This window comes from Trematomus bernacchii, unplaced genomic scaffold (genome assembly GCF_902827165.1).
Source record: "Trematomus bernacchii unplaced genomic scaffold, fTreBer1.1, whole genome shotgun sequence".
NCBI classification, from domain to species: Eukaryota; Metazoa; Chordata; class Actinopteri; order Perciformes; family Nototheniidae; genus Trematomus; species Trematomus bernacchii.
This window is the reverse complement of record NW_022987593.1, coordinates 13,323,264-13,346,672: the sequence shown is the minus strand read 5'-3', so window position 1 is coordinate 13,346,672 and position 23,409 is coordinate 13,323,264. Positions and strand designations below refer to the sequence as shown.

Below are 23,409 nucleotides of genomic sequence, written 5' to 3'. Positions count from 1 at the left end.
TTGAAACTGTGAACCAAAGTTGAGATTGACAGTTGATTGTTTCAGAGAACTGTGAAGGGGCTGCATTGGATGTATGACTGACCATTAAAATGACTTTCTTTAACTAAGAACACCGACTAGATGCTACCTGAGAAATAAAATGGGGGGGGCAACAGTTTATTTTCCAATTCCACATTACTTCTGGTACATTTGATCTGGAACCCTTTTTTGAAATATACCTTCATTTTGATCTCATCTACAAACAGTTACATTTTCGTGAGTGCATTTTTGCATGGTTGTACACCTTCACAACATCTTTACTTTTGGATACATGGATTGCAGGTTCCAGCTTCCCAAATATAAATTACATTATACTGACATTAAACTAAATATCTCTGGTTTAGACTTTTATCAGTCACTTTTTGAAAATGTTATTGACATTTAATGGACTCATAATTTCAACTCAAGATTTATCAATTCTTTCTGAAAATGCACTACAGGAATGTACTTATTTGTTTTGTGTTGTAATTTTTGATGTGTAGAATCAGAGCCGTATAATAGAATTGTTGGAGACCCAGGTAGAGGACGAAGATGCAGATAGGGAGGATGAGGAGGGTGATGGTGATGTAGAATGAGAGGAAGATTAAGGAGCCTGGTCTGCTGATGAGGCACTCCATTTCCTTTGGGAGGATTTGATGAAGCAGAGAGTCATTGGAAGATGGAGAATCGAGTGCCATGTCTGCAAGAGAAAAAGTCAATCAAGAAAACATTAATGTAATCCTGTGATGCTCTTCCTGCTATACCGATAGCCGGAGCATATTTTAGGAAAGCCACTGAGTTTGAAAAAATAAAACATCATCCGTGCAAGTAATCATCCATAATAATGTTAAATGTCTCTCTATATGGCGCTGTGTAGAATGAATGGATAACAACTGTGTTTTGTTAACACTGTGTTGCAGAATGACAATAAATGATCCCTAAACTCTGATTAATATCCTACATCTTTTACAGCTGTGGATTTAAACATATTTACCATTCAGTTAATGATTGATTGTCAATATTTTTACAGTTACAGTACTCAGTCATTTGGTTATTGAGTTGTAATGTCTCGCCTATTCATTCTCTTACCTCAGTCTTTTAATTGTGTATTGCCTCTTGCTTGTTTGCTTTCACATTGATTAAATAAATTACATAGTCCTGTTAAAGTAATGTCTATGAGTCATTTTTCATTGAGGTAAAAGATTAAATTCCATGTCAGACATCCACACTGGTTTAAACTGAAGTCAGGTTTTCTGAGTGATTTCAGACAATAGATGGTGTGTGTTTTAGGTCCAGTCTCTCCAACTCATTTCTGTTTGGTTGCTAACCCCACATCAAATATTTCTGAGCTCATAGTAAGAGATGTAGTCGCTTTTTTAGAGCTATGTTTCACAGGGTGTCCAAATATTTTACTTCAAAACGACTTGAAGGGAAATGTAATGTAATGCCATTGAATCTGACGTAATCACAGCAACATTCTCCACATTGTACACGTAAAATAATTTGACATTACCACCAAAAAGCACAAATCATGAACAAACTACATCTCTGAAAACCACATCAGAATCAGATATACGTTGATTACCAGGTAGGTTAACACATACGAGGAATTTGACTTGGTGTTTTGGTGCATACATAAAAGTAAAACAAAAATGTAAAACACAGATAGAAAACTATAATAACATTAAAACATGTATTACAAATATAGTCAAATATAGCAGAATATAGCAGTATTTACATTGAAAAACAAGATATGATTACCATTATGTTCTTGAATAAATAATAATAATACATGTTATTTATATAGCACTTTTCCTGGTGCTCAAAGTGCTTAAAAATAAAGAGGAAAAGTAAAGAAGCTGGACACGCGTCGGAGGTGGTGACCGGTTCATTTCTATGAGAGTGGCACCGTGGCGCATGAAGCCCAAAAGGAAGCGACCGTAGATTCAGAAAGTACCCGGATCAGTGGGCCCACAGAGCATGCGCAGTGGAGTTTCCCTTAAGCCCCGCCTCCGATCTCCTGCTCTCGGCTCAGTCAAATGAAGGGAGATAAAATAACTCTGGGTTCAACTTTTAGCGCATTTTAAAACTTTTAGACCCTAATAATTTGAATAAGGGCTGTAAAAGTGTTCGTGCTGGGTAGTTTATTCAGTTAAAACAAAAATTATATGCTGATTTACAGACTACTCTTTCAATGCTGCACTTTCTCAATGTCAAAATGACGTCACTGAAGTTGTAGTACCACCGTTTGGCCACTACGTCCATTCACAGAAATCGGCTTCAAATCGGCTCTTCCTGGTGTCTTGTTGTGATGCTGAGGAGAGAGCATCCTCCGCTGCAGCTTTTTCACGCAGGCAGGCCGTGTGTTTTCATAGATGCAATGACAGAAAGAGGAGATTTATTATTCTTACTACAGGTTATATTATCACCGTGAGTTCACACTGCTCTCGGTGGCATCCTGAGCTCCATGATGGTGGATTTATCCGGGAATGGTGCAGTGTCGCCCGGACACACCAGACACGGACAGGGCTCCGGGAATACCGGGAAGAAAACGTCGAAAAAGTCGAGAACGAAAAGAGGCAAACGAGGCAGGAAAAGAAGGAATAAAAAGAACATCAGGAACATCAGAACACCACCACCGTATTTTCCACCGGAGGTAGCTAACATCCGGGACATCAAGCCTGCTAAAGTAGCAACAAAGCTAATAGTGCTGCAGTAAACCCTGCTAGTTTAAAGCTAACTACTGATAAACAGAGGTGGGAAGTAACTAAGTAGATTTACTCAAGTACTGTTCTTAAGTAACATGTTGATATACTTGTACTTTACTTGAGTATTTCCATTTTATGCTACTTTGTACTTCGACTCCACTACATTTTTATCTAATATCCTACCTTTAGTTACTTTGCAGATCTGGATTAATGATGTGAAATATAATCAACACTTAGATCAGACTTTAGTTCCACCTGGAGTAAATTCACAAGCTACCCTGCAGTATACAAAGTCATTCAAACTAGCTGCACCTTTACCAGCTTTGAGAACACTTTACTGATCAATCATTATAAAACAAATCATATATAATATTCTGAAATGGACCAATCTGCACAATGAGAACCTTTGGTACTTTAAGTATATTTTGATGTAAATACTTTTGTACTTTTACTTTAGTACATTTTGAATGCAACACTTTTACTTGTAACAGAGTATTCCTACACTCTGGTACTTCTACTTTTACTCAAGGAACCAGAATCAGAATTCCTTTATTAGTCCCACAGCGGGGACATGTACGGTGTTATAGCAAAAGTGGCATAGCAGGTAGAAAAAAGGCATGCGATAAGGAAAAACACAAATACGTAATAAAATAAAGACAAATAAGTACACAACCATGGCTAGTAGCATCAAGTTAAGTACAACCAAGTGACACATTGCATATTAAAGTATTGCGACTTTTAAAAAAAAAGGTTCGGGACAATTGTGAAAATATGTATTTTTTTACATAAAGTAATTATAGCACCAGTAAAATAGCAAATAAGTGTTTGCATTGCACATTGCATGTTTATTGCACAATACCTTAACCGTCTGAATAGTTTCAAGCTAACTACTGATGCACAGAAGTGTAAGAAGTATTCAGATGCTTTACTTGAGTAAAAGTGCATTCAAAATCTAGCTTTATGTAAAACTACTGGCATCAAAAGTAAAAGTACCAAAATATTAGCAGCATCAGAATATACTAAAAGTACCAATAGTAAAAGTACTTATTGTGTGTAATGTCCCATTTCAGAATCATATATACTAAATTACTGGATCATGATTATTGATTGCAGAAATATTGGTACTTTTTTGCCGTTTTCATGTTTACATTTTAAGTTGAGTCCTTTACACATTTGTCTGTAGTCCTCATACGTCTTCTTTCTCCCCACTATTTCCAGGCTGAAGAAGGAAACATTGAGTACAAGGTAACTAACTCTTTATTTACTGCTCTGATTTAGTCTATTGCAGGCTTTCCACTTCAACTATGAATTGGAGAACACGCTGAATGTATATCTACTTCTGTAATTCCTCTCTGAATGCTGAAAGAGATGATTTGTCGGGACAGATTTGGGGTGATGGTTTTAGTGGGCTGACTATGACGATGGGCCTTTGAAACAGGATGTGTAAAATGAATATTTGTAGATATTGTTATTACAAAAACAAGACATTTAACAGTGTCACCTTGAGCTGTAGGGGAAATCTAACAAGCATTTTTGACGATGGGTGTTTCTCAATGTCGAGGACGCTTCCTTGGTAGGACATGTCTTCCGAGTCACTTCCTTCAGAAGCGAGGCAAGAATCCTTCCTAGCCTCGGAAAACGAAGTATGGTGGAACAGGCTAACAGGTGTGCAGGTGTGCGTCATATGCGAGGCCCCGCCTTAAATGGAGCGCGATTTCCACCAAAGATTTGGAAATTGGTCCGTGCGCAAAGCATTGTGGGGATTTTAAGACCGCGGAGGATACACATGTGCAGCCTCGAAATTTCTCGCTCCGAAGGAAGCCGGGCTCGGTAGAATTCCAAGGAGCCTGGACATTGGAACAGTCCTTCGGCGGGACTCGATGACGTACATGTAGCATTCTTGAAATAGTGGCTCTGGAGCAGCCTTCCTTGACATTGAGGAACACCCGATATCTGACCTTTTTTAGACAAAACAACAATAATAAGCAGGAATGAAAATAATAATTAGTAGCAGCTCTTCTGGGAGTTACCGACAGAAATGGGATATAATAAATGTCAATAAACAAACACTTCTTAAAATCCATACTGGCTTTTCAATGTCTTTCATACAGTACAGTATGAGCACAACACAGGTATTACATCTAATTATATGTGTTATTAAAACATGCAGGAAACACTGACTGAATTTAACTTTAAACCATTTTTCCTTTATTTATATTCCATTATATTTGACCGTTACCACTTTAATTTGGTTTAAGCTCGTTAAGCTATGACTCTTGTTTCTTGTCATAAAAATGTTCCATAAAAACCACAACAGACTTTGTACCTCGGCCCTCTGTTTACGGTCTCTCTTATCTTAACACGACTGCACTGTGCTGAAGTTAGGAGGAAAACATGATCAACATAACGCAGTTACAGAGTCTTAAAAGTTTTATTCTGCTACAGCTGTATGAAAACATCTTCAGCTGCTGCACACGTTTGTCTGGACCAAGATCTCAATATATTAAAAATGTTATTGATCATATGACTTTTCCTTTAGTGTCACCCTCAGGACAGACTTCACATTACCTTCAATCTTAAAACCAGCAAATCTCACTATGATTGTGGTTCCATTAAACACTAAAGTACTTGATATGTTATGATAATAATCATATGAAATAATAATAATAGTTATTATACTATGTATTGCAGTTGCATTTATATATACACACAACATATATATGCCTTTTTTTAAATAACATATTTTATGCTCGATAGATTTGTAATATTTGTATGTTATAGTGTTAAGTGGATATTTGAGGCCCACGTCAATATTTCAGGGATTAAATCTGGTACTTATTTTTTTTAGGTTTAACACAGAATACAAAAAAAAGGGTTTTAATTTGGTCATAAAAAATTGTGATTTTACAGGGTAAAAATAAATGAGGTGATCAAACTCACAGGAAATGTGTAGATGTCACTGTCATTCATACAAACATATTTCTGATGTTTTATAGACAAATCTATTAATACATTTCTGTTGCAGCCCCACTTGTTTTATCAGTCAGGCTCTTACTTACAGGGAAGCTCCAAAAGGTACTGTTATCTTACATTAAGATTAAAATATAAAAAGTGGTTAGAAGTTAAGTTTGGAGTCGGGCTCTGTGGATATTTACTTTAGTTTGAATGTGTGTTTGGTGGCGTGATCATTATTATTTAGAGTCATTACGTGCCTATTGATTTGAACACGATCCGTGTATCCATCATTTCCTGGTCTTCTCTAAAGAAGAGGGACCAATGAAAACGTTGTCATGTTGCCGTTGTTCAGCATGGAAACATTCATTAGCTAACAATGACATTATTGTTCTATTAATATAAAGGGAGGTCAGGTACTCTTTAAAACAGCTGCTAGTTATGGGTACTTTTTACTTAAGTACATTTCAAAGCCCATACTTCTTTACTTTAACTTGAGTAAAGAAGTTTAGTCAGTACTTCTACCAGAGTATTTTTAAACACGAGTATCTGTACTTCTACTTGAGTAAAGGATGTGTGTACTTTTGCCATCTCTGTGTAGTTGAAGCTGGTGAACCCCACCCAGTACCGGTTCGAGCACCTGGCCACGCAGCTGAAGTGGCGTCTGCAGGAGGGCCGCGGCGAGGCGGTGTATCAGATCGGAGTGGAGGACAACGGGCTGCTGGTGGGCCTGAGCGAGGCCGACATGAGGGCCTCGCTGAAGACCCTCAAGAGGATGGCAGAGAAGTAGGTCACATGATTTCAGAGTCTGTATCAGCACCTCTGGGTGGAAAGGTATCTCTAAAATATACAAGTTTAAAAGGTTTTTGAGAACAGTATAAATAAGAAAAGCATAAGGTCTCAAAAAGGAACATTTGTGGTTTTCATCCTAAAGTTTTTCTTACTTTTTTTCTTGTGCGGTCTGTTAGTGCGTCCAGTTAAATTCACCAAACTCTCCTCAGTAGTACAATAGACAAAATTGTCGTAAATTTCTCGTTTCAGTCTGATGAACTGCACCTGCTCTCGAAGATTTCTTGAGATGTGATCCTTAGCTTAATCTACGACCCTTAGAGTGCCAGTTTTTGGGAAGTGTGTGTTAAAAAAAATGCACTTTTGGCTGGTAATCAGACAATTAACAAGTATTATTTGGTAAGATGGAGTAATTTGGTTACCATGATGGTAATGTGGGAAATAGAATATCACTTTTCTATCAAACTCACCTTTTATGTGCATTTCATTTTTGTTGTATTGATACAGATAGCTTTGAATTTCTTAGGCGGGATTTATTTCCTTCCTATCAGTAGGCCACTGATTTGTTTACTGTGATTTACCTCCTGCAGGTTTCACATCCGTTTTTCATTTGTGCACTAAAATAAATTCAAACAGCTAAGTAATAAAATATTCTTGAAACTGATAATCTACTTTGGAAAATGGTGGACGATGGTGTCAAGCGTTTTGTAAGAGGTCTGATCTGGTTTTCTTTCTGGGTCTCATCAGAGTCGGTGCGGACATTACTCTCCTCCGAGAGAGAGAGGTGGACTACGACTTGGACAGAAATACTCGTAAAATCGCAGAAGTCCTGGTCCGAAAAGTTCCCGATGATCAGCAGGTGAGTCCGTCCTCCAGGTTTTGTATGAGCTTAAAAAGGCTTTTAAACCTTTAGAGCGTTTACTTGGGATAAATTGGGATGAGTTGAACTGAAAGCCAGGTGAGAACGTTCTCTCCTCTCATTGGTTGGATGTGTATGGGTCAAAGCAAGAACGTACACAAAATAAAAACGCCAGAAGAAGCTCCTATCTGCTCAAATATCAAGAAGCCATTTCAGGTCAGACATCACATTATTTCTCAGATTGCAATAATTATTTGCGAGGTGATCGCAAATAATTATTGCAATCACCTACTTCATGCAAGTACACCTGGTAACTGGAGCTGTTTAGCCTAAATTCTGCTTATCATTTTGTCAGGTCAAGGTTGGATGACGTTTATGCCACTAACAACCTGCTCTAGATTACATTTGTAACCGTACCACCTCCTCAAAAGTGTGATGATGCGGCTGTATTGTCCACACTGAGTCTTACTTAACAGTCTAAACACTGTTTTGAAAAGGCCCTAAAACATTCAAAAGGACGACAACATGAAAAAACCTCACCTAGGGCGGAGCAATATCATGTCAATACTGTGATATGAAACTAGATATCATCTCAGATTTCTAATATCGTAATATAGCATAAGCGTTTAATTTACCTGGTTTTAAATGCTGTATTAGTACAGACAGTTTTAGCGCTTCTATATTAGCCTTTTTACCGCTTAGTCATTATATCCACATAACTAATGATTTTTCAATCAACATTTCATTGTGTAATTATTTTTGGAAAGCACCAGTCAAACCTATGATTGTTGCAATATTGATATTAATGACCAATACATCTATCAAATTTGATTTATATATATAGAGTGCTTTACAGTGTGTACTTAGACCCTTGCAGCAAACGAGGAAAAACTCACCAAGAATCCTCACGCTTAATGGGGAAAATGGTATAAAACTTGGAGAGGCAACAGAGGAGGCTCCCTCTCCCAGGACGGACAGACTTGCAGTAGATGTTGTGTGTATAGATTAGTGTCAGTGTGATATTTGATTCTCTCCATGTCACCCATCCCTAACCTCGCCTGAAATGTACCTCACCTGCAGGCAGCAGCAGGCCTTCTTTTTAAACAGGCTTGTAGTAGAGAGTAGACTGTGACCCCTCTCCTGCGTCATGTTGTTTTGGACTGGGGCAGTTCCTGGACCTGCGGGTGGCGGTTCTGGGGAACGTGGACTCGGGGAAGTCAACGCTGCTGGGCGTCCTGACGCAGGGAGAGCTGGACAACGGGCGAGGACGAGCGCGGCTCAACCTCTTCAGACATCTGCACGAGATCCAGACCGGACGCACCTCCAGCATCAGCTTCGAGATCCTCGGCTTCAACAGCAAAGGAGAGGTGAGAGAGACACTGATGGAGAGAGGGGGGGGGGGGGGGGGCGGGGTGGTGTGGCTATGTGTAAGAGGTTGGTTGCTGACAACGCCACCTGGGGGAGTTTCGCCCCCAGAAAATGACTAAAACTAAGGTCTTATACTTTTAAGGACAATCAGGATCCTTTACACCACGGGCAGAGACAGTTTAAGGGTTAATATCAAAGTACAGAATATCTAAAAACACCAGACACAATACATTTCAATAAAATCCACATTTTGTGTTTTCACTTAAGTAAAAGGTCCAAAGCATGATCATCAAAGTTACTTAAATAGCTAAAGTGAATCAACTTATTGATGATGCTGGTAAAGGACATGCTTTTTTACACACTGCCAGGTAGATTGTGACATTTCGACATGGGATCAATAAAGTTTACTATTGTTGTATTGTAATTTGAATATACATATCTATCTATAGCTATATGTTCTGTAGACCCACACGCAGAGCAAAATGGAGGCAGTTCTTAATAGCTTTATTAACATAAAAAAGCTGGTACAAAAAACGGGTCAACCCACAACTAAGGTAACAGGCTAAGCTAAGGTAACAGGCTAAGCTAAGGTAACAGGCTAAGCTAAGGTAACAGGCTAAGCTAAGGTAACAGGCTAAGCTAAGGTAACAGGCTAAGCTAAGGTAACAGGCTAAGCTAAGGTAACAGACTAAGCTAAGGTAACATGCTAAGCTAAGGTAACAGGCTAAGCTAAGGTAACAGGCTAAGCTAAGGTAACAGGCTAAGCTAAGGTAACAGGCTAAGCTAAGGTAACAGGCTAAGCTAAGGTAACAGGCTAAGCTAAGGTAACAGACTAAGCTAAGGTAATACAAAGGCAAAGTGGCAAAGTGACAAACTAAAGGAGATCACTGGGAAAAACAGGCATATACACACAGACCAATCACATCTACAAGACACACACAGGTGATCACACACACAGGTGGAAAGAATCACACAATCATTAAGGGCGGGAAAACGACAGGAAGTGAAACAAGACAAGACAAAAAGGAAGTTTACAAACAGGAAACACAAAAACCAAAATCAAGATGCAGTTTGCAGCTTTAGTCATAAATTAATGATTTCATTTCTAACATGTTTTTTTCTTCATAAGATTCAAACAGTAACCTAGTTCAATTTGTATGAAATCAAGTAAAATACATTTAATTTACACAGATTGTTAAGTGTTTAGTGTTCAAACTTAAACCTTAACAAATACAAAATATCAATATGAAACATACAGTTTAATATAATTGTATACACTGAATGCTTCCTTTGTCAAGCTACACATGGATTGCCCCCAGGTTTAATACATACTTTTTAAATATTAAACCTGGGGATCTCCAATCTGATAAATATATGATTATGACACTGGAAGCTGTTCCAATGTTTGAGAGTTATTTTAAAGCGTCTGATGACCTGTGTTGTGTTGCAGGTTGTGAACTACAGCGAGTCTCGGACAGCGGAGCAGATCTGTGAGAGCTCCTCTAAGATGATCACCTTCATCGACCTGGCCGGGCACCACAAGTATCTGAAGACGACCATCTTCGGCCTCACCAGCTACTGCCCCGACTTCGCCATGCTGGTGGTGAGCGCCAACACCGGCATCGGTGAGCCGCACACACACACTTTACACACAGGAAGAAACACAATCACAACAGTGAGCTGCACACACACATTACACTCAGGAAGCAGAGAAATTATTACATTTTTTTCAATTTTCTTCAATTTATTTCAATTTATTTCTATTTTATTTTATTTATTTATTAATTTATATTTTATTCAACTTTTTAAAATTGTATTTACTTGCACTATTTTATCTGTTTTATTGTGTTGCACTGTTGGAGGATAAGATAAGACAAGATAGTACTTTATTGATACCAATTTGGGACATGTTTGTGTTGCAGCAGCATAAAAGACATGGCATTGTACAATACAAATTAAAAGACTAGAAATAAACAAGAAAGTAGAAAATATACATGTTGAATTTACAAATGAACAATAACAAGATATAAAGCAAGGTATTATATATACATAAGTGACCTAAGATTTCCATCGACATAACTACACTGTAGCTACAGTATGTACACATGACAATAAAAGCCTTGAAACTTGAAATCACAACATTCATACCTGTGTGATTTTAAAGACGTCCTGGGTACCTCTCGGGGTGGGAGATATGACATCTTCTGCCATGGTGTGTTAGTATAGAGTAGACGTTGACTATGTTTACATGCACACTAGTATTGCACTATAATACGAAAGTTTACATTTTTGCAGCGACTTCAGGAAACAAACAAACGCCACTAAGAGGCCGAGGGCGGGCCTGGTTTCCTTTGTCTGACGCGCTGTCCAAACATAAGTTGCTGAGAACAAAAATGCATTAAAAAATCTTAATGTAATGACAAATGAAATAATCAACTTAATACAATGTGCACAGAAACATCTCCCCCTGTCTTCCATACACACCTCACAAAGGTGAACTGGTGATTACTTTCAATATATTCACTATCAATATGTAAGAAGTGCCTTCAGCTTTTATCCCAAACTGTCCCTCAACATTCAATACCATATATCCATCATGCTGGAGGAGAAATTAAAAACACAGTAAAGTCACCACTAGAGGTCAGAAGTGATCTGTGTTAAAATTAGATTATTCTGAGCAAGAGCGGGTTTATTATTAGAACTCAGTCAATTATTAAATATGCCAAAGAAAGGAAAGAAAGATCATAAAAGATTAATAGATAAATTAAGATTTTAGGAGGAATCAGGAAACATTTTAAAATTAGTTAAACAATCCATTTCATGCCACGTGTTCCAGGCTGCATTCAATTCATTAGATATATCATGAAAATCCTGCTGGAAAGTACTGATGAAATGGGGTATAATGTTAAATATTTAATATAATTCCTATTGGTATTCAAACATACTTTGCACTTTGCCAATATGTTCTTGAAACAGGAATGAAAAAGACCTTAAAAGTCTTACATTTAAATGAACAAAACTGAACCTTGCAGAAACCCTGTAACCCTTGTGTGTATAATTGAGAAGAACCTAAATGCATTTTTAGATGCATTAAGACTTCTCATAACAAACTATGAGTTGCTGATTTCAAATAGAATACAAGCATACAAATAAACAATAAGTAATACAAAAAATAATAATAACTAGACACATAAAACCGCTTTTTGCGTGAGATGCTCTCCTGGTAGCTGCCAGCTGGTCTCTGGGTAATGAAGTCCTTTATTCTGATGTCAGCATGCTCACAGTGTTCCCGCTCTCCTCCGTCCAGCCGGCACCACCCGGGAGCACCTGGGCCTCGCCATGGCGCTGAAAGTTCCCATCTTCATCGTGGTCAGTAAAGTGGACCTGTGCTCCCGCGGCACCGTGGAGAGAACGGTGCGACAGCTGGAGCGCCTCCTGAAGCAGCCGGGCTGCAACAAGATCCCTCTGATGGTGTCTGGGGCTGATGATGCTGTGACCGCCGCGCAGCAGTTCACCCAGTCTGAGTGGTGAGTACAAGCACTACTAATACTACTATTAATACAACTACTACTGCAGCAGTTCACTCAGTCTGAGTGGTGAGTACAAGTACTACTAATACTACTATTAATACAACTACTACTGCAGCAGTTCACTCAGTCTGAGTGGTGAGTACAAGTACTACTAATACTACTATTAATACAACTACTACTGCAGCAGTTCACCCCGTATGAGTGGTGAGTACAAATACTGCTTATACTGCTACTAATACTGCCTCTAATGCTGCTTAAGTCACTCAATCTGCATGCAAGTTACAACACTACTAATATTATTACCTCAGCCGTTCACTTAGATTGCAAGGTGGGTACAAAGACTGTTGAAACTGCTATTAATACTTCAAATACTGCAGTCTGAATGGTGGGTACATGCATTGCAAATACTGCAGTTAGTACTGCATAATTCACTAAATCGGCATAGTGGGTACAAGCACTTCTAAGACTCCAAATACAACAGCTTCTATTTTTTTCACATAAATAAAAATGCAGTCGCTGTCTGTCGGTATGGTGATGTAGTGACAGCAGGTGTGTCACATGCTGTTCAAGGTCGTACAGGACCAGCATTGTGTCTGTATTCCTCACGCATAACGGAACCACAGCAGGGAAGTTGTAGCCTTCGTGTTCATTCACAGAATCAGGCCGATGCTGACATTTATTTTTCACTTCTGACAGAAAGAAACACATATTTAGTTCCCGTGTTGGTGAGGATGCTGTACGAGCTACACAACAGGAAACACTGAACAGATCCTGACCACTAGCAGTGAATCTAAATTGCTTTCACACCTAAAGCGGTTTGGTTTGGTTCTCTGCTCTGTTTTATTCAGATTGTTTAGCATGGTTTGAGGTTCATAATCAATATAACACCTCCCTGTCCTTTTTAACTAAACAAGAAACATCTTTTTTCTCCAGTTTCTTTTTGTGATTATTCAGAATAACACGTCTTCTAGGTGCAGTCATGACTAATAAAACGTAGTCAGCCATTTTCTTGCTGAATCGTTTTGACACAAAGTGTACCTGCTCTTTGAGAATATGAACGTGTGAACAAAAGATTTAAACTGCATGTACCATTAGAAACCATAAAGGACACACATTTTATTAACAATCGGTCGTAATTAGTGACGTATTATTTAAGAAAAAGGCTGGTGTGGATCACAACAGTACACAAGCATATCATATTTTGGTTTGAGTAAATAACCCAACAGTAATACAACAAAAAGAACCCTTATACTGGGTCGTAAGGGTTAATTGGTTGATTTAAATTGAAATAATTGATTGAAGTTGACCCATTAGTGCTGGTTTCATATTGATTCAGTGATTTGTATAGGAGGTAATTTGGTTCACTTCAACCTCGGTGCTGCAATCAGAGAAAATTGGCCAAAATATCTTTAACTTGATCGAAAAAAAAATCGAACAAACTGGTGCTATAATACGATTTGGTGAAACCACCGATCGTGGCAGTTATATTGAGATGAAATTGAGCGGTGTCCGCCTCATCTCTGGCTGCAACACTACATTATATACTATATATTTCTATACAGAATTATGACTACCTACAAAAAGTAGGTAGTCATAATTCTGTCTCAAGCCGTGTATCAATCAAGAAACACGGACCGTATCCAGCGCACAGAATCAAATCACAACAACTGGGTCACACATACAGGATATTCATTACTTTCCACCTGAGAACGACCACATTATCCTAGTGATTTGACCTTAAAAACACAAGCTAATTAGAGACTATTAGAAAACTGTGTAAATGGTCCCAATGTGAAACTTTAATGCACAGCAGGCGACCAATCAGGAAGGGTTTCAGAGCTCAGTGTCAACAATAGTTCAGTACAAGCTTCCTGTGTTTATGTTGTTGAGTGTGGGAGTATCCTGAACTGTGTGTGTGTGTGTGTGTGTGTGTGTGTGTGTGTGTGTGTGTGTGTGTGTGTGTGTGTGTGTGTGTGTGTGTGTGTGTGTGTGTGTGTGTGTGTGTGTGTGTGTGTGTGTGTGTGTGTGTGTGTGTGTGTGTGTGTGTGTGTGTGTGTGTGTGCAGCATCACGCCCATCTTCACCCTGTCCAGTGTGTCTGGAGAGAGTCTGGAGCTGCTGAAGGTTTTCCTGAACATCCTCCCTCCACTGAGCAACAGCAAGGAGCAGGAGGAGCTGATGCAGCAGCTCACTGAGTTCCAGGTACACACACACACACACACACACACACACACACACACACACAAACACACACACACACACACACACACACACACACACACACACACACACACACACACACACTAGGGCACACCTCATTACCCCATAAACAGCCTTTTGAGGTTCCTACTGAATCCGGGGTTCTTTGGAAAAGTCCTTGAATATAAAACGTGAGTGTGTGACCGTGTGTGTGTGCGTGTGTTTGTTTGCAGGTGGATGAGATCTACTCTGTTCCTGATGTTGGGACAGTAGTGGGAGGAACTCTGTACAGGTAAGAACAAAACACAGATCATATGAGGTTTAAAAATTGCTCCGTAAAGTTACGTTTTTTAAGGATTAAAATAAACCGGTTGTGTATGGTTGCTGTGTGTGTGGACTGTGCAGATAAACACGCCATGAACTAATGTCTCTTTTAAAAACTTGCCTGCACCTCTGGAACAGACAGAGTATTTCTCTGCGGTGTAACAGTACTGAGTGTACAGTATATCAAGTGTAATAACCCTGATGTGTGTGGACATGCCATAAACTAATAATCTGTCTCTTTTAAAAAAACGTGTACAAGAGAATAGTTTTCTGCAATGTACTGTAACAGAGTGTATATCAGTAATAACCCTGATGTGTGTGTTTCAGTAATAACCCTGATGTGTGTGTTCAGCGGTGTGTGCAGGGAGGGCGAGCGGCTGGTGGTCGGTCCGACAGACGAGGGCCGCTTCCTGCGCCTGAAGGTGGGCAGCATCCAGAGGAACCGCTCCGCCTGCAGGGTGCTGAGAGCCGGGCAGGCCGCCACGCTGGCTCTGGGGAGCTTCGACCGCTCGCTGCTGCGCAAGGTCAGAGGTCAGAGGTCACAGGACCGTAAGACTTTACAGTATCTGCGTGGTTTTATGTTTTGAAACAGAGAGCACAGATTTGGTTTCTTCTTCCTGATCACCACCAATCAAAGTCCAAGAAACTTTTAATGCTACAAACATTTATTTCTTTGAATTAATTTAATGCAAATTCAGTTGTTTTAAAGAATGAATGGCTTGTCTTCAAAGCAAGGTCAGAGGTCACGTGACCGAAGTATGATTTTATCTTGTAAAATAGAGACCACAGATTGTGTTGTTTTTGTCCGGATCAACGTCTTTTAGCCAGATGACACTTTAGGACGTAAGAGCCCAGTTTAAAACGAGTCCAAGAAACATTTGAGTCCGAAAAAATGTTTCACTCTAGACTTGTTGTGTAAAGAATTTTCTGGGCTCTGTGTTGCCTTAACTAAAAATGTTTTGAAAGTGAATGTGAACTGATTAGGCGCGGATTCATTACGTTAGCATGCTCTCCTAAAATTAGCATTACAATGTTTACACGGTAGCGTTTCCATCTCACATACTATATGCTCTTTGACACGGCAAATATTGCACATCAGAGCGTAGCTGAGTAACATCACTTGTGTATTTATTTCAGCTTTCTGGGGTTATTTGTGTGTGTAATGACTTCACAGCTCTGCTACTGACTGATCTAAGACCTTCAGTTTTGTTCTTGCAGCAAAATATAAATATATTAAAGAAATAAAACCTTTCATTTAAACTTGTCACTTTGTTATCACCCAGAAAAAACAATGTACACATCTAACAGTACTAGTGAGAACGTATCTTTATCTGAATTTAAACATAATGAATAGACATGCAAAAATAAAAGAATCTGCGCTGCATAAATATGTTGATTTATATTCAAATGTCTTGGTTATGAATGGAGCTCTCTCAGTATTGGGTGCAGCCCTGACAGTGTGTTGTGACACTGACGTGTGATTGGCTGTTGCAGGGCATGGTGATGGTCAGTCCCAAGATGAACCCGACCATCTGCTGTCAGTTTGAAGCCGCCATCGTCCTGCTCTTCCACGCTAAGACGTTTCGCCGGGGGTCGCAGGTCACCGTGCACGTGGGCAACGTCCGGCAGACGGCCACAGTGGAGTGCCTTCATGGGAAGGTCGGTCTGGAGGTCATATATAGAGACCATGTGTCAAAGTAAAGGGCCCAGGGGACAAATGCGGCATCCAAGCAAATATTGATCCAGCATATTACATTTTGGATCAATACATTTTGGCCTGAAAGACAATTTTTGTAATGTTTCATCACAAAAGAGATGTCAGGAAATAGGTCTACATATGTGGCTGAAATAGGTAAGATAAGATAACATAAGAGGTACTTTATTGATCCCAAATTGGGAATATTTTTACGTTGCAGCAGTATCAAAAACTAGGCATTGCACAAGTAGAAAATTAAAGAGTAGAAATAAGCAATACTAGAATTTGAACTTCTCAAAATATAATTAAAACAGCATTAAAAAGTAGAAAATATACAATAGACTGTGAAGATAAACAATAAAACACTATTGAAGGTGTGTTAAACTGTATGGTTGACTGCAAAGTTTATTTGTAATTTCTATTGTTTAGATGCAGACGATTGCATGTCAGAAGCCCGGCCTCAAAGATCTTTGACTTAAAAAAAAAAGTCAATACCCACAACTATTGACTTTATCTTAGCCTAATTGTTCAAATGTAATTATAAGGCTAGTATGGTTAGGGAACTTTTTTATGGGCATTTTTTGGACCAAAATGTATGTGATATATAGAGTGGTGCAGTTATAGCATTTTAGCATTTAACTATCAACAAACTCATTATCCGTGATTTAGGACTCATACTTGCGTCACTCTTTATTGGATAAGCATCAATATAATCAGAGATAATTTATTTTAGTTTTTTCAATTCAATAAAAGCCTATATATATACTATATGACCAGCTCTTAATGTGATTACAATCTCCTTAGTGAAATTGAGTTTTACCGACCCGACACAGACCATGTGATCTCCCTCTAGTGTCTGCTTTACAGAGGGGGGAAGTAGTGGAGTACAAATACTTTGTTACTGTACTTAAGTACATTTGTCTGGTATCAGTACTTTACTCCACTACTTATTTTTCTGACGACTTTTTACTTTCTACTTCTTACATTTTCCAAACAGGCTGGTTCCTTTAGTTTGAATGTGTGTTTGGTGGCCTGATCATTATTATTTAGAGTCATTGCGTGCCTATTGATTTGAACACGATCCGTGTATCCATCATTTCCTGGTCTTCTCTAAAGAAGAGGGACCAATGAAAACGTTGTCATGTTGCCGTTGTTCAGCATGGAAACATTCATTAGCTAACAATGACATTATTGTTCTATTAATATAAAGGGAGGTCAGGTACTCTTTAAAACAGCTGGGAGTTATGGATACTTTTTACTTAAAGGTCCCATCATATGCTTTTCCGGTTATTACCCGTCCCCTTGTGTGTTATGAAGGTTTTTCTGCATGTAAACGGTCTGCAGAGTCACAAACCCTCAAAGTACACCCTGTAGAGTAAAACTCTAACACAGAAAATACCTGTCTGTGCTGCCCCAGAACGCCTCGTTGGACATTTCTCTTTTTCCATTTCTCTTTTCCATTTTTTCCTTCCGGGGCCTATTGACGTAACGAAGTCCAAATGGACCAATCCGCGGAGCTCCACACACACACACACACACTCACTCAGCCTTATCTTTTCTCAGCCGCAGTGCTGCGCGGAGCTCCGTACACACACACACACACTCGGAGCTCAGGTTGTGAGTGTTTCACAGATGCATTCTCATCTGTTTGTCATTACTGGTGTCATTTTCTGGTTGCTAACAAACGCCATTGTAACACATAATCACTGATGTTCAGCTGTAACGGTGGTGGACTCATCAGAACAGAGTGGGCGAGCTGACCAATCAGAGCACAGTGGGCTCACAGGGAGGGGGGGGGCAGGAGCTCCAACAAGGCGTTTAGGACAGAGAGTGAATACACATACTATACAGAGATGCTGTATGTGAAACCAATGTGAGTTTGGAACATTGCACAATGTAAATCTATTCTAGTAGACCTCAACAATGGAATTATGATCAGTAGAAATGGCCATGACATGGGACCTTTAAGGACATTTCAAAGCCCATACTTCTTTACTTTTACTTGAGGAAAGAAGTTTAGTCAGTACTTCTACTTTTACCAGAGTATTTTTAAACACGAGTATCTGTACTTCTACTTGAGAAGTAAAGGATGTGTGTACTTTTGCCATCTCTGGAGGGGGGAGGGAAAGTAGGGATAGAGAAGGGGAGAGAGAAGGAGCGAGAGAGAGAGAGAGAGAGAGAGAGGAGAAGAGAGAGAGAGAGCAGAGAGCGAAGGAGAGAGAGAGAGAGAGAGGGAGAGAGAGAGAGAGAGATAGAGAGAAGGTAGAGAGAGAGAGAGAGAAGGAGAGAGAGAGAGAGAGATAAGATGAGGAGAGGCGAGAGAGAGGATTAGAGAGATCTCTCTTCTCTCTCTCTCTATGCTATCTATAGCGCGCTCCGCTCTCTCTCTCTCTCTCTCTCTCTCTCTCTCTCTCTCTCTCTCTCTCTCTCTCTCTCTCTCTCTCTCTCTCTCTCTCTCTCTCTCTCTCTCTCTCTCTCTGCAGGACGAGCTGCGCACCGGAGAGAGAGCCGTGGTTCGTTTCTGCTTCATCAAACATCCCGAGTACCTGCGACTGGGCGCTAAACTCCTCTTCAGGGAGGGGGTCACCAAGGGCATCGGTCACGTGACCCGCCTGCTGCCCCCTTCCCAGAACCACGACCAGAACCAGAACCACGACCAGAACCAGCAGGAGCATTAAACCCCCGATCTGACAGATGTTGAGCTACGTGAGAACTCTGACCGCTCAGACGTCATTGAAGCTGAGCGGCTTCACTCCCCCCGCCATATGTCGCCGTATTAACCCCCCCCTCCTGGATCTACACTTCGGTCAAAGAGTCAGCCATCATCATCATCATCATCATCATCATCTTCTTCTTCTTCCTCACAGCAGACGCTCGTGTCTTGAGTTAAAGCTGCCTGACCTCAGTGGGTTTAAGCCCGGACGCTTAATCTGATGTTGTGCCACGGTTTTGATTTAGGACGCTCTTTTTCTCGTGCGGCTGTCATGAGAAGACTGAAGGATTATTTATTTTGGGAGGGGGTGTTTGAGGAGGAATGAAGAAAAAGATGTGACTCTGGATCTGTGCTGAACTCAGAAATGTACCCTAAGACTTTATTTGAAATCTGAAGAGGGGGATTATTTCCATTCGGAGTTGGATTCTTTTTTCTGAGGTGTCGTCCCATCAAACATTTAAGATCATAATGATGGCTTTGCATGTTCCAGCCCATCAACTGCAAAACACCGTAATCCGCAGAGCGAGGTGGGGTCAGGGGTCATTTTCTGACAGTTTGTGTGGATATTATGACCAGCACCAAGTTAATGTAGGAATATGAAATGCACTTAAAGGTGGATTTTAATACTGAGGTGTTTGAAGCTACTGTTATTTACTTTGCCTTAAATTTCATTAATCTTCTAAATACTTTCTAACGTCATCAATACATTCATTAGGCCAAAGAACTTCAGAAATAGTAAAGAAAAATCTTGTTTTAAAAAAAATAAAACGCCCAAATATTCAGTTTAAAATCATCTAAAATGGAGAAAAGCAGCACATCTTAAACCAGAGACTGATTTACGGTTAGATCCTCAACTAATTGTCTCAGGACTTGACTGTTCTGACAGTGACTTCACTGAGGCTGGAGCCACACGAGGACGATAACGCAAACGGACCGAAATCGATATCAAAAAAGTCTCCCGTCCACACGCAACAGGCACCAGAAACGTGTCCGTTCACGCTGGAGACGCTGTAGTACATATGGGTGTTTTTCATCTGCTGGTGGACTACCGGAGAGATTTACAGCAGGAGCAAACGCTTGCCTCGGGGAGGGAGAAAAAGAGCCAGAGCGTCCACAGAAGAATAAACAGAAGGGCAACCATGGCAACCATGCGCGGGAAGTCTTCTTCGCTGCTTTTGTGGCAGGAGTACAGCGCCACTTACAGGCCCGGCATATGTACTACAGCGTCTCCAGCGCTTTCGAGCGGTCTCGTGTGAACGGACACGTTTCTGGTGCCTATTGCGTGTGGACGGAATACTTTTTTTATATCGATTTCGGTCCGTTTGCGTTATCGTCCTCGTGTGGCTCCAGCCTAAGAGTTTTGCTTGGAGAGACAAGTAGGTATAGTTCCGATTTTACCCTAAAACCCTAAATATATTTGAGCAGATAACACGTGATGTTTAAATAAAGTCCCCATGTCTTGGTGACATTTTCACGCATGAATTTGAGCCCAAGACAATAATAAATTAATTGTAACTGTTCTAGAAACAGAGATTCAGAGTTCTAAATGGAGGATCTTTTTAACATTAGCTGCGTTACACCGTCCATTTTGATTTTTAAAGCTGCTCTGCACAAGTACAAGCTGCTGCAAAAGACAACACAATGCCGACAAATACATCTCTTAAGTAAGCAGTTGACTTTTCGCCGTAGCTCTTCACCTCTCTGCATTTCATGATGACACTTGGATTCTGCTATGATACTTTAAGTGAACATTTTTAATCTGAGAGCATAAATGACTATTTTGTGTGCACAAGTTAAATCAAAATGACTCCTGCAGTGCTCCATACAAACCACAAGAGTTCAGACTGATGAGATTCGACAGGATTATATACGGCAATCTAAAAGAGACCCTACTAGCTCATTTCATTTACTCCGTTCTTTTGCACTTTATTCACTTTTAGTCGTTTCTGTCCGTTCACCTGGATCCTCACAGAAACCACATTTTCCTGTCTTTTTTCCCACAATAATCACCATTTTGGGAGGTTGATTTATTGATGAAATGTCGTAGGAGGTTTTAAGCATCCGTTAGCTATTTATGGGGAATGAAACAATGCAGCTGAGAAGTGTTGGTTTTCTACTTTACAGCCTTATGTTCACTTTGTACAGATTCCTGCCGTCCGTTCAGCTCTTAAACTCAAGTTGCTTTTTGAACTGTTGTTCAGTATCTGCATTTACAAATGGCTGACACGGAAATATTTGCATCTTGGTTTCCGGTTTGTTCCGTCTATCCGTTGATGTTTTAGTAGGGTTTGATGTACCAGGCAGCTTATTGCAGCGACTCGTAACCGGCATGCTCTCTGACTGGCAGAATAAACTCTAATATTTTCATTTAAAGTGTAAAACAATATATACAGTGTGGATTTTATTTTATTTTTCTGAGATTCTGTGCAATTGTAAAACTAAATATCGAATGTACTTTCCATGGATCCTGGGTAGCATTTGAAACTGCTTACTGTCAAAATACTGTTGACTTTGCACTTTGTATTCTGGTTCTGCATGTGTGTTGACGGCGGTGTCGATCTGCTGATTCTGAAGAACGATGAGGACGCTGGACATTTCAACATGAAGGAGTGGATTTATCAGTTTGTTTTTCCTGACAGTCCCTCAAACTAATAAATAAACCATTGAAACAACATGACTGAAACATATTCCTTCTGATATTTCTTTAAAAGGGCCATTTTATGCTCAATTTCAGGTTCATATCAGTATGTAGTGTCTCTACTTTAAAGAGTCCTCTCCTGCTGATGTTCAGGTGTATATCAGTATGTGGAGTCTCTACTTTAAAGAGTCCTCTCCTGCTGATGTTCAGGTGTATATCAGTATGTAGTGTCTCTACTTTAAAGAGTCCTCTCCTGCTGATGTTCAGGTGTATATCAGTATGTAGTGTCTCTCCTTTAAGAGTCCTCTCCTGCTGATGTTCAGGTGTATATCAGTATGTAGTGTCTCTACTTTAAAGAGTCCTCTCCTGCTGATGTTCAGGTGTATATTAGTATGTAGTGTCTCTACTTTAAAGAGTCCTCTCCTGCTGATGTTCAGGTATATCAGTATGTAGTGTCTCTACTTTAAAGAGTCCTCTCCTGCTGATGTTCAGGTTGTATATCAGTATGTAGTGTCTCTACTTTAAAGAGTCCTCTCCTGCTGATGTTCAGGTGTATATCAGTATGTAGTGTCTCTACTTTAAAGAGTCCTCTCCTGCTGATGTTCAGGTGTATATCAGTATGTAGTGTCTCTACTTTAAAGAGTCCTCTCCTGCTGATGTTCAGGTGTATATCAGTATGTAGTGTCTCTACTTTAAAGAGTCCTCTCCTGCTGATGTTCAGGTGTATATCAGTATGTAGTGTCTCTACTTTAAAGAGTCCTCTCCTGCTGATGTTCAGGTGTATATTAGTATGTAGTGTCTCTACTTTAAAGAGTCCTCTCCTGCTGATGTTCAGGTATATCAGTATGTAGTGTCTCTACTTTAAAGAGTCCTCTCCTGCTGATGTTCAGGTGTATATCAGTATGTATATCAGTATGTAGTGTCTCTCCTTTAAAGAGTCCTCTCCTGCTGATGTTCAGGTGTATATCAGTATGTAGTGTTTCTACTTTAAAGAGTCCTCTCCTGCTGATGTTCAGGTGTATATCAGTATGTAGTGTCTCTACTTTTAAAGAGTCCTCTCCTGCTGATGTTCAGGTGTATATCAGTATGTAGTGTCTTACTTTAAAGAGTCCTCTCCTGCTGATGTTCAGGTGTATATCAGTATGTAGTTGTCTCTACTTTAAAGAGTCCTCTCCTGCTGATGTTCAGGTGTATATCAGTATGTAGTGTCTCTACTTTAAGAGTCCTCTCCTGCTGATGTTCAGGTGTATATCAGTATGTAGTGTCTCTACTTTAAAGAGTCCTCTCCTGCTGATGTTCAGGTGTATATCAGTATGTAGTGTCTCTACTTTAAAGAGTCCTCTCCTGCTGATGTTCAGGTGTATATCAGTATGTAGTGTCTCTACTTTAAAGAGTCCTCTCCTGCTGATGTTCAGGTGTATATCAGTATGTAGTGTCTCTACTTTAAAGAGTCCTCTCCTGCTGATGTTCAGGTGTATATCAGTATGTAGTTGTCTCTACTTTAAAGAGTCCTCTCCTGCTGATGTTCAGGTGTATATCAGTATGTAGTGTCTCTACTTTAAAGAGTCCTCTCCTGCTGATGTTCAGGTTCATATCAGTATGTAGTGTCTCTACTT

General features: G+C 39.8%; 1 protein-coding gene across 1 annotated transcript; it reads left to right on the top strand.

Moving 5' to 3' along the window:
- Nucleotides 1–2,354: 2,354 nt before the first annotated feature.
- On the top strand, nt 2,355–20,076 carry gtpbp2b (GTP binding protein 2b). Its single transcript, XM_034129592.1, has 12 exons — nt 2,355–2,674; nt 3,945–3,971; nt 6,280–6,464; nt 7,215–7,326; nt 8,496–8,693; nt 10,145–10,319; nt 12,002–12,221; nt 14,290–14,425; nt 14,656–14,714; nt 15,099–15,270; nt 16,241–16,405; nt 18,926–20,076. Exons 1-12 carry the CDS (start codon nt 2,486–2,488, stop codon nt 19,118–19,120), a joined length of 1,833 nt encoding a protein of 610 aa, XP_033985483.1. The 5' UTR covers nt 2,355–2,485; the 3' UTR covers nt 19,121–20,076.
- The last annotated feature ends 3,333 nt before the right edge of the window (nt 20,077–23,409 follow it).